This window comes from Pleurodeles waltl, chromosome 1_2 (genome assembly GCF_031143425.1).
Source record: "Pleurodeles waltl isolate 20211129_DDA chromosome 1_2, aPleWal1.hap1.20221129, whole genome shotgun sequence".
NCBI classification, from domain to species: domain Eukaryota; kingdom Metazoa; phylum Chordata; class Amphibia; order Caudata; family Salamandridae; genus Pleurodeles; species Pleurodeles waltl.
In genome coordinates, this window is record NC_090437.1 from 395,786,539 (window position 1) to 395,801,787 (window position 15,249).

At 46.3% G+C, this 15,249-nt stretch overlaps 1 protein-coding gene across 2 annotated transcripts in view; it reads right to left on the reverse strand.

The window, feature by feature from the left end:
• Positions 1-15,249, reverse strand: part of ECPAS (Ecm29 proteasome adaptor and scaffold) — a 790,558-nt gene that overhangs the window by 61,414 nt on the left and 713,895 nt on the right. For both annotated transcript variants that reach the window (XM_069240017.1, XM_069240008.1), the window contains exon 44: positions 974-1,166. In XM_069240017.1, coding sequence (XP_069096118.1) covers positions 974-1,166 — 193 coding nt within the window. The remainder of the gene's footprint in view (positions 1-973; positions 1,167-15,249) is intronic.

The window sequence follows — 15,249 nt, forward strand, 5'->3', positions numbered from 1 at the left end:
GGGACCACACTAAAAAACATTTGCAAACAATGTGCTTATTTTAGGGGTATTGTGAAACACTGCCCCTTGCAAACATCTGACTCAGAGCTCCTTAGGCATACCTTGCAATAAAATGGCACCACAATCTTTTTTTCATTTGGTGATATGTTTTGAAAACAATACTTCTAAAAGCCAGTGGCTCTAAATTACAGTAGTATTATGTCTACTTCTAAATAATAAGCAGGAGAACAGAACGAATTTACATTCACAATAGCAAAATATTCATAGTATTCCTAGAGGATGTTGATGAAGTGGGTGGAAGTGACACTTGAGGTGAAACAGCCAGGCTGTGACACTATGCATGTCCTGTTTGAGGTCTGGCTCTTCTCGAATGCATCCCTTTACCTCTCAAATTTGGAGAAACCCCTTGCTTCAGGGCTTCATTTTCTTCATACTACATGGCTCGAATTTACCATCCATTTAAAAGTGTCTGAAGAGTATTCGACCCTAGTCACGTAATAGTGAGTTTCAAATGAGCAAATTTCTAAAGCAGCACTTGAGTCATGTTCAGCATAACTTTACTAATGTCACAAACAACTCTAATACCTCTTTGCTCCTTACTCTGATCCTTTTGTACTAACTTGGAACAAAGATGATGAAACACATTTCCCGCCCAAATGGGGTTTTAAATGGTTAGCCTCTTTTTTTTATAGAATAAATTAGTTCCTTATTAAAGGATACATTTCCAATTAATTAGTTCCTTATTAAAGTTAAAGGTTACATTTCCAATTACTATTACCTTTGGGTATACCAAATGCCCATGTTAGGATACTACAATTTCAAGGACACAATCAAAGAAGCATAAATTCTTGAAGAGGGCATTCAAAGGAGTAGAAATCTATGAAGAGAATACAAAAAAATATATAACCTGGTACAACCACCTGTCAATGTAAATGGTTGTGATTTTTCAGTAGGTATAAATCTGTAGAAGTACCTTCTTTATAATAGGAAATAGAAGTTCTGCCATATCCTGGAATCTGTCCTCTTTGGTTGCATTCAGCACATCTGCTGCACACTTAAGGGCAGTTGTCTTGTATTTAAGGTTCTCTTTTCGGCACTCCTTCAAAACAGCCTGTACAATATCCTCCACAGTAGGCTGGTCTGGCACAGATCTTTGCAGCTCTGCGCTATACAGAAATATAGCAACATTATTATCATCACATGGCACGAAGCCTCATAACACTCAGCATTATGGTAAGTGATTACTTCACAAAGTGGATAATACGTCATTTTACATATACAAATAATTGAATTGAAGGTTTAACCATTGGGCTTTCAATGCAACATATCTGATTTACCATGCCAAATTTCAGGTGGATACTCTACCTCCAGATTACACACCTCACAAATCTCTTCCAGATGCCAAATTAGAGGTGGAAAAGCTGATGCAGTTCTCCTGCATTAGTTGGCACCACATCATCAGTTTGAATCCTGTATATTCTTGGATGTGATATCACAAAACCAGACCTCGGGAAAAAAGTGGTATAAGCCAGCTGCACCGAGAGTTTGGAATGCAGCGAGCAAATGTTACAGTAACCCCGAACATAGTCTTCAGTGTCAATAGACACAGAGCAGCTGAGCAGAGGTTCAAATGGCGTGCACATGAGAAAACGGAGGAGCAAATTAAGGTCTCACTGTGGCATTACAAAGGGGTTGTGGGGGAAACAAAGGAGACAAACCTTTTGAAATTTCATCACAATGGGTGATTTGTACAAGGACAGCTGGTCCGGTGAAAGCAAAAAAAAAGAAGAAAAAAAGAAAGGGTTGGTATGTCTTTAATGGTGCCCACTGCTGGACCAGAGACAAAACAAATAATAAGCATCAGACAATTTGGCCTGTAGTGAATCAGAGCTTTAGTCTACTGGTGGTAGCTTGAGCCATCAACCTTTCTTATGTAGGGGGCTGTGTCAAAAAATCAGGATCTCCTGGCACGGTCTATGACGTCTGGCTACCTATCTGTCCACTGGAGGGCAGGAACAAGCTTCAGGCCATGTGCCCATAAGAGTGTCAGTCAGGGCTTCATTAAATGGAGGTAATCATGCAGCAAAAGTCTGCCAAAGGTGCAAAACATCAGGTAATAAATTAATCTTGATTTCCACTGTTTGTAGCTGTAAATCCAATACCTCTGCTGTTCGTCTCATCACGACATCAAAAGAGGCACTCTTCTGTTAATAGTCCAGGGGGAAGACACAACCCGGTGTCCGAGGAAGTGTCCAATCCACTGGCCTCTTGTAAATCCATGAAAAAACTCATCATCGTAGGGTGTGGGGAGAAAATCCTCATCATCATCATCTCTTCGTCAAAGGCTGGCTGACTTGATCAGAGTCTGAACGAAAAGTTTTTGGATGTACAGCTCCAAGGTAAAGTTACTGTTCTACCTGAACCAAACTAAACGGTGACCTCAGCTGGAGTTGAGACGACATGGAGTCTGAGTGTACAACAGGAACAGAGTCTGGCATCAGGACCGGTGTTTATCTCAAGGGGAATGGTCGGCTCCAGCAACAAACAGAACCTGAGAAGGGTCTAGGAAACACAGACAGTTTGAACCCGTTAGCAGTTACCCTGCCTGCTGCCCTCCACATAGCTTAGGGGCCAGAGGCACAGCAGAGGGAGCTGGGCTGGAAAGGTGCCAAAAATAGGCAAAATGGCGGCTTTAAAAGTCTCACTCTGTTGCGACGTTGCTAACAGGCCCTGAAATTCAGGGAGCATCTGGATAAGCTCTTAAATCAGTTTCTCAGGTGAGGAGGGGACCGAGGTGCACCCTGATGTCTTCACGTCTTTGTATGAGGGTAGTAAGATTGGGACGAATCCCACTTAACCTTCTTATGCTTCAGCTTCTTCAACTTACCAGAAGACTTAGACGAGGACCTGTTGCAGGAACAGGTTTGTGCTTTCAACCCGAACAGATTTGAGAGTTCCATGACTTCTTTTAATGCTTAGTGAAGAAAAGCGTTGGTTGTGTGTTCCAGAATTGCTTTCAGATTCATAAGCGCACTCTCCTCGCAGGGCATGTAGTCTTGCTTGAACCGAAACAGCAGAGACATACCTCATGGGAATCCGCCACACACATTTGCTTGCACCAATCCCTACAAGGTTCGAACCCTGCAGCCTTCGTTGGCAACAGTCCCCCTGCACACTGGGAAAATTACTACTTTCTTAGGGGAAAAAAAAAAAAACTTGCCAACTGCTGAGAAAAAGTTAGGAGTGAGCTTCGGATCCACGTACTAAAGTGCAGAAAGAAAGGAACTGATGCCAGTGCACACTAGTGGTGCTTACATTCAACTCGCTACATTTCTGTAGCAGATCAAAGCTAATGCGGAAGCACACACTACCACCTAGTGGCACACAGGAGCACTGCTGTTAACATTTTCCAGATCCAGTCCGGCACCTGGGGATATTCTTAAATTGAGGATTCTGTGGTTAGAAGTATCCATTAGAAGTTAGCAATTGCTTGCCTTACTCACCTACAGGTCACTCATTTTTGTAAAGATCTGTGAAGTAGGGATGTGGTGTTGAAAGAGTTGTTTTTCCCCATTTTAGCTCCCAAACAAAATTTGCTTTACTCACATCTACAGCAAATCAGCAGAACTTATTTACTTCATACTTACCATGAAAGTAAGACTGTGAACATAAAGCACACTTTTCACTGGTTTGTATAAATCCATTCAATCGTTTTTTTTGTTTTTAGGTTTAACCATTTGAAAAAGTTTCCATATGGGCTTGAAAGGATTAACATTTTTGTATACCTCTGCTGTTTAAAATTGTGATTTACAAAATCGTGAATACTCTGACCCACATTTGTATTTTTACAGTGTGACTGGCTGAGGAAGGGGATGCCATCTTGAAAACTGATTTTTATGCCGAGAATTAAAATGTCCGCATCCTGAGGGGGCGGTCTCCAAGTGAGATGCCCAACAACAGGGGAATGCTGAGCAGGACTTGGCAGCTCGTCATGGGGAGCAGGGTCAAGACTGATTTACATATGGCTGTGTCCAAACTGGGGTGGTGTGGTGAGCAAATAAATGATGGATTAAACTCAGATCTTTGTGACTGGGGGGTGAATGTCTGCATTATTCAGCATTCTGTCCATCATCTGTTCTTTTTGCGGGCAGAACCTAACGGCATGGAAAAACTACCTAAACAAAAATAGGTCCACTGTGATAAATCAGAATTTTAATTAAAATGATGATCTTGTGGCCATCTTGTTTTTGAGCAGCAAAACAGGAATTATTTTTTGCTGCAAAATTCTATTTTTCTTAGGAGCACAAATTTTCACCAAAAATAAACACAATATGAGAAACGATTTCCTAATTTAGAGAAAACAGAGGTGAAATAAACTGTCTGTGCACAGCAGGGGTTGGCTACCCACATTGGCACCCAGCAGCGGGTTGGCCTCCTGCGGCTTATTCATGCTGTGCCGAGCAGGGGCTGGCCGCTCACAGTAGGTTGGGCACAAGACCAGGCACTCCCCAAACCCTGATGTGCACGGGTGAAGTCTGTACATAGCAGTGGTTGGCACTATGTGTTAGGTTGGTTGTCCCTCTAATCCAGCTTAAAAAATAGAACACACTGACTGGCTCAGAAGCGTTTTTTCCCTTGGGCCCCCTCAGTTGTACAGGGGTGCACTCTTGGGCTCTGACTGGCTGGCTACAATAGGAAAGAAAATGTTGCGGACAAGTCCCAGGTCCTGAAAATTGAAAAAAAAGACAGAGATAAAAAGAGATAAGGGGGCAGGGTGAGGACACCACTCACTCCTAGCCCTCTAGCCCTTGTTGCCTAAATATGTTATAAAAAAAAGAAAAAAAGAAAATGCAGTCTGAGCCCAATGTGTAAAAGTAAGGGGAAGGGATCGCCTTAAGGTAACTATAACTTGTGCCCTCACCATGCAGTAATTACCACACATTACATCGCTCATAACATCTTCACTAACATTACTGATAATATCACAGCAACATTTGTGTAAAGTTATTGATGTATAAACTGTGCATTGCAGAGGCATGAGTTATAGTTACTGTCGGGCACGAGTTAATTACTTGAGATAACTAACTATAATTGCTGAATTTCTATTGTTTTGTTTGAGTAAAATCTGAACCTAACTATAATGTCCCTGTAATCTGTGCTTATTTCAGTGAACTTACATATATATAAAATGTTTTTTACCTACTGGCAGTTGCCAGTATGTAGTTATAGTTAGGCCCATGTTTACACAGGAAAAGCATTTTTTGACTTGCCTATAATTTTGGCGTCCTTTGACGAATCTTCACAAACACTTTCCCCACAAAATGTGCCAGTGATTATTATTCCGCATGCAAAGCTTCAGGGTGATCTGTCAAGTGGGGGCCGAGAAAAATAAAAAATAAAATGGGAGTGGGTGTTTAAAAAAAAAGTGTCTCTCCCCTGTTAATTACCATTGGAGTTTGAACACAACCACAGTCCGAACAGCTGGACAGAATTACGCCAAATTTGGCAGAAAGCTAGATTTAGTTCTGCAGTTCAGTAGTTTGAGCATTTGAAGGGAAAATAAATTTGTTTATCTAGGGCTGCAGATCTTTCATGAGAAATTTGTGATTATCCAAGCGAATTCACAAAAATGCGTGCCAATACAAATGCTGTGATTAGCTGGCAGCAACATGAGCAGAAAGTTGCAGCTGCCATTTTAGGTAACGGGGCCCAGGCCCCAGGCTGAGAATTAAAATTAATAGTGGCATAAGGGGTCAGGGTAGAGGTACCCTGGCCCTATGTTGGCATATAGGGGTCTTTGAGGTACTCCCTGAGGTTTATATTATGTTGAGAAACAGGCATTTTTTCCCACATGTGATATTCATGAATTTGTGGCAACCGTCCGCGTGGTCCCCTGTGCAACATAGCAACAAATCTGTAAATAACGCCGAAAAAAAAAACAAACACAGACTCATTCAGACACTAATTTATTAACTCACAGATGCACTCATGTACCCACTCACACCCACCCACGCAGAGACTCACGCCCAATCAAATTCATGCATCCACTCTCACATCCAATTAGATTCATGCACCCACTGACAAACTCACTGAGGTACTTATGCACACACTCAGAGACCTACTCAGAGTTCTACATGCGGGCTGGGTGGTTATAGGGGGTTGGCCACAGGGTCTGGCTGCAGGTTGGTTGCAAGGCCTGGCAACAGGACACGCCATGCGGCTAACCCCTGCCACGCATACCAAATGCCGTGAGTAGTGGTGGTGGTTGCATTAACATATAGTAACCACCTCTGGAAGAAGGTCAAAGTTGTTCAGCTATCGTCGCTTGAATTCCAAGCATCAAGGTGAAGATCATGGAGGCCCGGATACACAGTCATGCCCCATTGAAGCGACAGCAGATCCTTCTGGAGAGGCAGCCTGATTCGAGATCATATGCTCATGCACAGAAGTTCTGGATACCATGATCTCAGTGACCAATCCAGGGCCACTAAGATGACTTGAGTCCAATGGGTCCTGATCTTCTTCAAAACTCGGGGCAAAAGCGGTATCAGCAGGAAGGGATACAGGAGTCCAGAGACACCTTGAAAAAACTCTACACACAGATATGCTGGCAATACATGTTCACCACCAGAAAAATTCACTGATGGTCCAGCTATTTGCAGAAGCAAAGTGTCTTCTTGCACAGGGTCTGGAACCAATACACATGGCAGTAGTGTTGTCCATAAGCATCTATACCAGCCCTCCCTTTGATGGATGGTAGAAGGACTGTCAACATCAAGCAGATTGCCCTCAGCTCTAAATGTTTGTTATGGAGCTGAGACTTCACAGGAGATCAGAGGCCTCTGAACTCTAACTCTTCCCAGGTGGCCTCCCCAACCCTCAAGTGACACACTGGTCACCACAGTCAGCTCTGGGAAGAGAAGGGAGAGGGGACTGCTGCTGACCCATTTGCGGTCCAGTAACCACTGCAGATATTTGCAGTAAGCTCCAAAATGTGGATGTAGTCGGAGGGGTCCTCTTGATGTTGAGCCCCCTGATACTTCAGATCCCATTGCAGAGCCTGCATATGCCATTGGTGTACTTGACTAGCAGGATGCAGGAGGCCATCAATCCCAGCAGCCTCAGAGTCTACTTCACTGAAAACCAGGGCAGAGGGTGAAAGATCAGACTCTCCTTTTCAGGGGAAAGACATGAAATCAAACTGTCCAGAATGGTTCTAATAAAGGGGAGTTTCTGAGAAGGAGTCAGGGGTGATTTTGGCAAGTTAAAAGTAAACCCTAAATATACAGGAGGTGTGCCATAGTCTAGAGGCAGTTGACAACTGTCTGGGGTGAGCCTACACGCAACATCAATTCGTTGAGGTAAGGGAAGGCTGGACCCCTGACCTGCGAAGGTATGCTGCTAGCACCACCATAATTTTCAAGAATAACCAAGGGGCACTGGTGAGACCAAAGGGGAGCACAGTGAATGGAAAATGCTCCTATTCAACCAAAAACCACCAATAGGCCTGCATGACAAGTATATGGAAATAGCCGTCCTGCAGATCCAACAACACAATCTAGTCTGCAGAGTTGAGGGCAGAAAAGACCAGGGTGAACACAGTGAATTTGTCTTTCTAGAGGAATGCTTTGAAAGGGCACAGGTCTAAACTAGGATGAAGACCTCAGACCTTTGGCACCAGAAAATATTTAAAAAAAAAAAAAAAAAACACAGCCTATTTGTGGTGTTGCCCCCCCTTTACCAAAAGGTCTAGCACTTCCTGCCATAAGACGGGCAGATGGTCCTCCGTTGGCTGTTGTAGGAAGTTGGCTCTGTACATACTATCTCAAAGTGAGAGATAGTGTGCACAGAGTCCAAGGGTTCCACTTAGAGGTTGATAGTGGCAAAATTAGATAATTCTAATGCTCTATTTTGTGGTAGTGTGGTCGAGCGGTAGGCTTATCAGAGGGTAGTGTTAAGCATTTGTTGTACACACACAGGAAATAAATGAGGAACACACACTCAAAGACTTAACTCCAGGCCAATAGTTTTTATATAGAAAAATATATTTTCTTCATTTATTTTGGAACCACAAGATTCAAGATTTTAGGTAAGTACATAAAATGCAAGGTACTTCACACAGGTAAGTAAGGAACTTTGAATTAAAGCAGTAGTACACACAGTATAGGTTAAAATGGCAATAAGCTATTTTAAAAGTGGACACAGTGCAAAAATCAACAGTTCCTGGGGGAGGTAAATATGGTTAAGTTTCTGAGGTAAGTAAAGCGCTTCCAAGTTCAGTCTCCTGGACATAGGCAGCCCGCCATTGGGTTTCAAGACAACCCCAAAGTCGCTGCACAAACAACACAGGGCCGGTAAGGTGCAGAGGTCAAAGGAGGGCCCAAAACACATAGGCGCCTATGCAGAACAGGGTTGTTCCAGTTCCGGTCTGCTGGCAGGTAAGTACCCGGGTCCTCGGGGTGCAAACAAGGGTGGTTTTGTAGAGCATTGGGGGAAAGGAGGTGGGCAGTGGGGAGACAAACAGGCACACAAAACACACCCTCAGCGACACGGGGTGGCCGGGTGCAGTGTGGAAAGTTGGCATCGGGTTGGCTATTGAAAGCAATGGAGGGACCCGGGGGACACTTTAGGCGATGCAGGCAGGGCACGGGGGGGGGTTCTCGGGCCAGCCACTGTCTGGGCCGCCTGCTTATCACTCCTGCACTGGAGGTTGGTTCCTCTCCGTCCTGGGGGCTGTGGGTGCAGTGCTTGGTCCAGGCGTCGGGTTCCTTGTTACCAGGCAGTCGCGGTCGGGGGGAGCCTCTGGATCCTCTCTGCAGGCGTCACTGCAGGGGTTCAGGGGGGTTGTCTCAGGTTACTCATGTAGTCGCAGTCGCCTGGGAGTCCTCTCTGCGGTGTTTATTCTCTGGAGCTCGAGCCGGGGGAGTCAGGTGCAGAGCGTGAAGTCTCACATTTCCAGCAGGAAGAGTGAGTTCTTTAAAAGTTGCTTCTTTGCTGCAAAGATGTTGCTGTTAGTGAACAGTGCCGCTGTTCTCTGGAGTTTCTTGGTCCTTCGGGATCAGGGCAGTCCTCTGAGTCCTCAGAGGTCACTGGTCCCTGTCAGATGCGTCGCTGTGCAGGTTCTTGGAGTCTGGAGACAGGCTGGTAGGGCTGGGGCCAAGTCAGTTGTAGTCTCCGTCGTCTCTACAGGGCTTTTAGATCAGCAGTCCTTCTTTGTGTAGGTTCCAGGAATCTGATTTCCTGGGTTCAGGGTCGCCCCTAAATACTGAACTTAGGGGTGTGTTTAGGACTGGGGGCAGTAGCCAATGGCTACTGTCCTGGAGGGTGGCTACACCCTCTTTGTGCCTCCTCCCTGAGGGGAGGGGAGCACATCCCTATTCCTATTGGGGGAATCCTCCAAAACCAAGATGGAGTATTTCTAAAGGCAGGGGTCACCTCTGCTCAGGGCACCTTAGGGGATGTCCTGACTGGTAGGTGACTCCTGCTTCATTATCTCCGCCAGACTTGTCACCAAAAGTGGGGACTGTGTCCAGGGGGCGGGCATCTTCACTAGCTAGAGTGCCCTGCCTTTGAGGCTCACTGCTAGGTGTTACAGTTCCTGCAGGGGGGAGGTTTGTTTCTGGCCTCAGAGAGCACAAAGGCTCTTAACCGTGGGGGAGGGGGGGGAGGGGCTTTGAAACTTGTCTCAGTGACAGGCTGGCACAGACCAGTCAGTCCTGCTCTGAAGGATTGGGTAAAATACAGGGGGGGCATCTTCTAAGATGCCCTCTGTGTGCATTTTGTAAATAAATTCAACACTAGCATCCGTGTGGGTTTATTATTCTGAGACATGTGATACCATACTTCCCAATATTCAGTGTAGCCATTATGGAGCTGTTGAGTTTGTTTTGACAAACTCCCAGACCATATACTTAATATGGCCACACTGTACTTACAATGTCTAAGAACAGACTTACACACTGTAGGGGCATATTGCTCATGCAGCTATGTCCTCACCTGTGGTATAGTGCACCCTGCCTTAGAGGTGTAAGGCCTGCTAGAGGGGTGATTTACCTATGCCACAGGCAGCATTTTGTGTGCATGGCATCCTGAAGGGGATGCCATGTCGACTTAGCCTTGATCTCCCCACCAACACACAAAATCTGCAATGGCAATGTGCATGTGTTAGGTGAGGGGTCCCTTAGGGTGGCAAAACATATGCTGCAGCCCTTAGGGACTTTCCTTGGTCACAGGGCCCTTGGTACCACTTACAAGAGATTTACCTGTGTGCCAGGGATGTGCCAATTGTGGAACAATGGTACATTTTTAAGTGAAAGAATACTGGTGCTGGGGCCTGGTTAGCAGGGTCCCAGCACACTTCTCAGTCAAGTCAGCATCAATATCAGGCAAATAGTGGGGGGTAACTGTAACAGGGAGCTATTTTACTACAGCAGTTTTGAGGGCATTGAAAGATTTGGCAGAGTGGATATAAAGGGTAAGGCAAACCATCCTCCAGACAATCTGCAGGACTCACCTACTCGATGTTAAGGCCTGCCAACCCTGTTAGTTGTTGGATCCTGCCTCCAGCTGGGTGGCTGTGCTCCACTAAGGGCACGCTAAAGCGGTTTGGCAGGTGGGGCTGCTAGGGGCTGTAGACTGGAAGGCATGCTGTCCCTGACTGAGGGGGTGGGTGCTACAGTCTTGATCACAAACCTGCTGGGCTCCTTGCTGAGGCTAATGTGGCTGTTAGTGTAGGGTAGCCAACCAAAACCACAAAAGGAAATGTAGGATTTATGTGGCTGGTAAGGTGGGCTGATGGACCAAGGCAGGTCGCTGTGGCCCGGCTCTCTTTAAAATGCTCCAGAGAGGAGCATGCCTTGTCCCCAAAAAGATAAGTCCCATCAAAGGGCATGTCCATAAGGGATGACCGTACATTATTTGAAAAACCCATTGAGGGCAACCAGGCATGGTAACGTATAGCAGCACTAGTGCCACTGGCTCCGCTGAAGGAATCCGTAGTATCCCGGCAACAATGGATAATCAACTTGGCAGTGTCAGTAACGTTCTCTTGACGACCCACCTGTCTGATGGTATGGGCTGCCAACCTGGTGAAATCATTGGGTGCTTCCTTCAATCATGTAGTAGTATTCCACTAAGGGCACACTAAAGGGCTCAAAGTTCATTATACCAGTTTTCTTTATGGTAAGGCTGGACACTTTCATCCCCTGCATCATAGCCATTATCGGAATCTGTTCCAAACAAGGAAAGTAGTGTTTGAAATACATCTAGCAGAAGTGGAGAGACTGCAAGCGGATCAGATGGAGAAAGTTGTGGTTTGACAGAATCCAAGCGTGGCTGCCGTCAAGGTCAGAGCAGCGACAATTGAGTCGGCAAGCATAATGGACACTTTCTCCTCTGGGCCGATTAAGTCGGCACCAATGCTCCGGAAAAAGGTGTGGAGCCAGAGGCGGAGTAAATATGGACCAGAGAGTCCCAGTCGCGGATTCCGAGGGAACTTCTGGCCTCAAGGGCAAAGCCACAGGCGTTATACCAGATGGAAGATCTCTCGGCTCCATGGGGCTTATACGTGCGCCAGAGGGAGTCAGAAGGAATCCAAAGTCAGCGCATGGACACATGGACCTGTAGGATCTGCCTCGGTCACATACGGCCTCGAAAACATAGGAAGTTGAGGGACTGATGCTGATGTTGACTGACTTCCGCAGTGATGCCCTTATGGCTTTTCAGGAGTACGAGAGTTATGCTTTTTCTTTGACTAAACCAAAGATTTGAAGTGTGTCGGAGATCGACCTAAGGATCAACTCTTGCGACTTCTAGACCAGAAATGGGTCTAAAAGTGAACCTTGGACGTGTCTTGACGTGAACTCCTAAGCTGCTCAGTGACAAAGATTCACTTCACAGTTCCAAATGGCTTTCAGGTTCATCAACACCCAATCACTGCAGGCTTTAGAGTTGCAACTCGACCCCAGACACCACAAGCAAACCTGATGAGGACAGGTCACAAACATTTGCTTGTGAGAGTCCACATTAAAACCTGTCATTTTCGGAGGTAACGTTTTGCTTGCACACTGTAAAATTTCTGGGATAAATAGGTCTCGAAGAAACAAAAGGCTGCTACAAATCCATGTCAAGTAAGTTACCTACCGTCGGTAACATCTTATCTAATAGAGACTATCTAGCCACAGATTCATTACCTTAGAATTATCCCCACTGGCGTAACAAAACTTGAGGGGGACCTCCCTGCAAAGTTCATGGACGCCCCCCCTTCGGACTCACTCAGAAGTTCCCAGGCCAGGGTATTTTGCTGAGGGGGCACACTGGAGCTCAGGGGGCCCCCGCACCACGGTGGCCTTTGTTATGCCACTAATTATCCCCATGTGTCAGACTAAATCACAACATTTTCCTGAGCAGTACCCCTGCATTCGTCATCTGAGCCTGAAGTGACGTGTGGTGTTCTATATGAGTGCCAAACCAGTGCACTGAAAACTAGGTCCCTAAAAGAGAAACAGCCTTGACTCTAGAAACCTGTTGATAGAGTGGGGAGGATGGGTGGACCGGTAAGGAATCTGCAGCTAGCTAGAGTCGCTACCAGATAAGAAGTTATCAAAGGTCAGTAACTTGTTCTCTTGATAGAGCCTCTAGCCGTAGGTTCCTTATCTTAGAATAGATACCTATGTTGCTACCGTTTCATACTAAAATGTCATGCAAGACCGAACAGGTATAGTGCCCTTTCCGATGAACCTAACTGGCAGAAGTGCTTGGTGAACACGTGCAGAGACGCTACCGTTGCTGCGTGGAAGATGTCCAGGACGTGTGTTAATGCAAAAGGCAGAGTCTTAACTCTGCCGGAATGTGCACACAAACCCTCAGAGGGGCCACCTAGCCAATGCGCAGCAGATTTTAATGCAGAGCACAATCCATCAGGTGATGGTCCATTTCTGCACAGCCTTCCCTTCTTGGCTCCAACATACCCCACAAAGAGTTGGTCACCACCCAGGATTGTTTTAAGCTAAGCTCAAGAAAGAATGACAATCCTCTTTTTGGGTCCAGTCGATGGTGTCGCTCCTCTTCCTTGGAGGGATCTGACGGCGCATAAATGGTGGGCAGGGTGATGAACTGGCCTACATGAAAGGGAGTGAAAACTTTAGGCAGAAAGGAATCATTTGTGCAAAGAACCAGTTTGTCTGGAAAGATGGAGAGGTATGGAGGCTTAGATGACAAGGCCTGGGAGCTCACTGACTCTCCGGGCAGATGTTATCACCACTACGAAGTCCTAATGGTAGGGAGCCCAGGAGGACAGTTTTGTAGTGGTTGAAAAGGAGCGCATCTCAGAAATATGAATACAAGCTTGAGGTCTCACTGAGGCATGATAAAGGATGAAGGTGGAAACACATGTTAAAAACTTTTCAAAAACCTATTTACAATGGGGGAATATAATCGAGGATGGCTGATCTGACAACTGCAGAAAGGCAGAAATAGCAGAAAGATAACACTTTAAGGTGACCAAAGCAGAGCCCTTCTGGGCAAGAGAAACAATAAATAGAAGGACCTGAGAAAGAGGAACAACTTTCTTTTCTGCACACCATGGCACAAACTTGCTACAGGGGCAGATGCATACCGTCTTGGTGGAGGTACACTTGCTGCCAAGATAACACTGCAGATTTCGGGTGGAAGGTCAAAAGCTGTCAACTGTTGTGGTTCATTCTCCACTTATGAAGGGAGAGCTTCGACAGGTTCAGGTGAGAACCCTCCCCTGCTACTGCAACAGAAGATCCTCCCAAAGAGGCAGCCTGATCGGAAGACTAATGGCTATGCTCAACAGCTCGAGATATCATCTCTTCACACCCAGTCCAATGTAACAAGGATGACTTGAACCTGGTCATTCCTGATCTTCTTGAGAACTCTGGGCAGGAGTGGCAGAAAGGTGAACAGAAGGCCTGAGCTCCACTCCAGACAAAAAGTGTTTCAGAAACCAAATTGCTTTCGAAGTTTCACTGCGCAGAATTGCAGTCATTTCGCGTTCTCTGTGATGATGAACAGATCTACCCAATGCTCTCTCCCCTGCTGAAAGAGACCTTGCACCACCTCCAGATGGAGATGCCATTTGTGATCTGTTAGGTATCTTCAGCTGAGTTTGTCTACTCTGGAGTTCAGAGAGTCAGCCACGTAATGAACCATCAGAGATATGCCATGACATTCCAGCCATATCCAATTGCGCAGAGCCTCTTCACAAAGGGTCCACAACCCCACTGCGCCCTGTTTGTTGCAGTACCACATGGGGGGGGGGGATGTTGTCTGTGTACACCTGCATTAGTCTTCCCTTGATGGAGGGTATAAAGGCTTTCAATACCAGCCAGGTTGCTCAGAGCTCCAGGAGGTTGATGTGGATTCCGTATTCTGCCGGAGACCAGAAGCCTCTGACTCCACCTCTCCCAGATGGCCGCCCCATTCCAGGAGTGACATCTCTCACTGCTGTCAGATCAGGCTGGGGAAGGGAGAGGGGTCTGGCACTGATCCAATCATGATTTTCTAACCACCACTGCAGATCTTGTGGAGTTTCCTCAGAGATCTGGACCACGTTAGAGAGATTCTCCTCAAGGTGTGCCACTAGAATTTCCGGTTCCACTGCAGAGCCTGCATATGCCAGAGGGCATGTGTCGCCAGAGGGCATGTGTCACCAGAGGGATGCAGGAGGCCATGAAGCCCAGCAGCCTCAGAGGCAGTCTCAGTGGAACCCAGGATAGAGGATAGAGGATGAAACATCGGTATAATAGCCTGAATATCCTGGACTCACCGTTCAGGAGGATAAGCCCAAAACTGTTCCTTTCCAGAACAGCTTCGATGAAAGGGAGAATCTGTGAGGGAGTCAGGTGTGACTAGGGCACATTGATAATGAACCCCAGCGAGTGTAGGTGGTCCGCCGTAGTCTGGAGGTGAGAGACAACTGCCTCCAGTTGTCGAGATGGGGAAGACTAGTACCTCTGATCGCCACGAATAAGCTTCATCCACCACCATCACCTTGGTGAACACCCAGGGGGCGCTGGTAAGGCCAAAACGGAGGTAACTCCTGTGGGTAGGCAAGAAGGGAATGCAGTAATAATACATCCTGCAAGTCAAAAACTACCAGCCAGTCTCCAGGGTCGAGGGTAGACAGAACTTGAGCAAGTGTGAGCATTCTGAATTTCTCCTTTTCAGGAAGAAATTGAGAGGATGTAGGTCTACGAAAGGACAAAGGCCTCAGTCTTTTTTGGG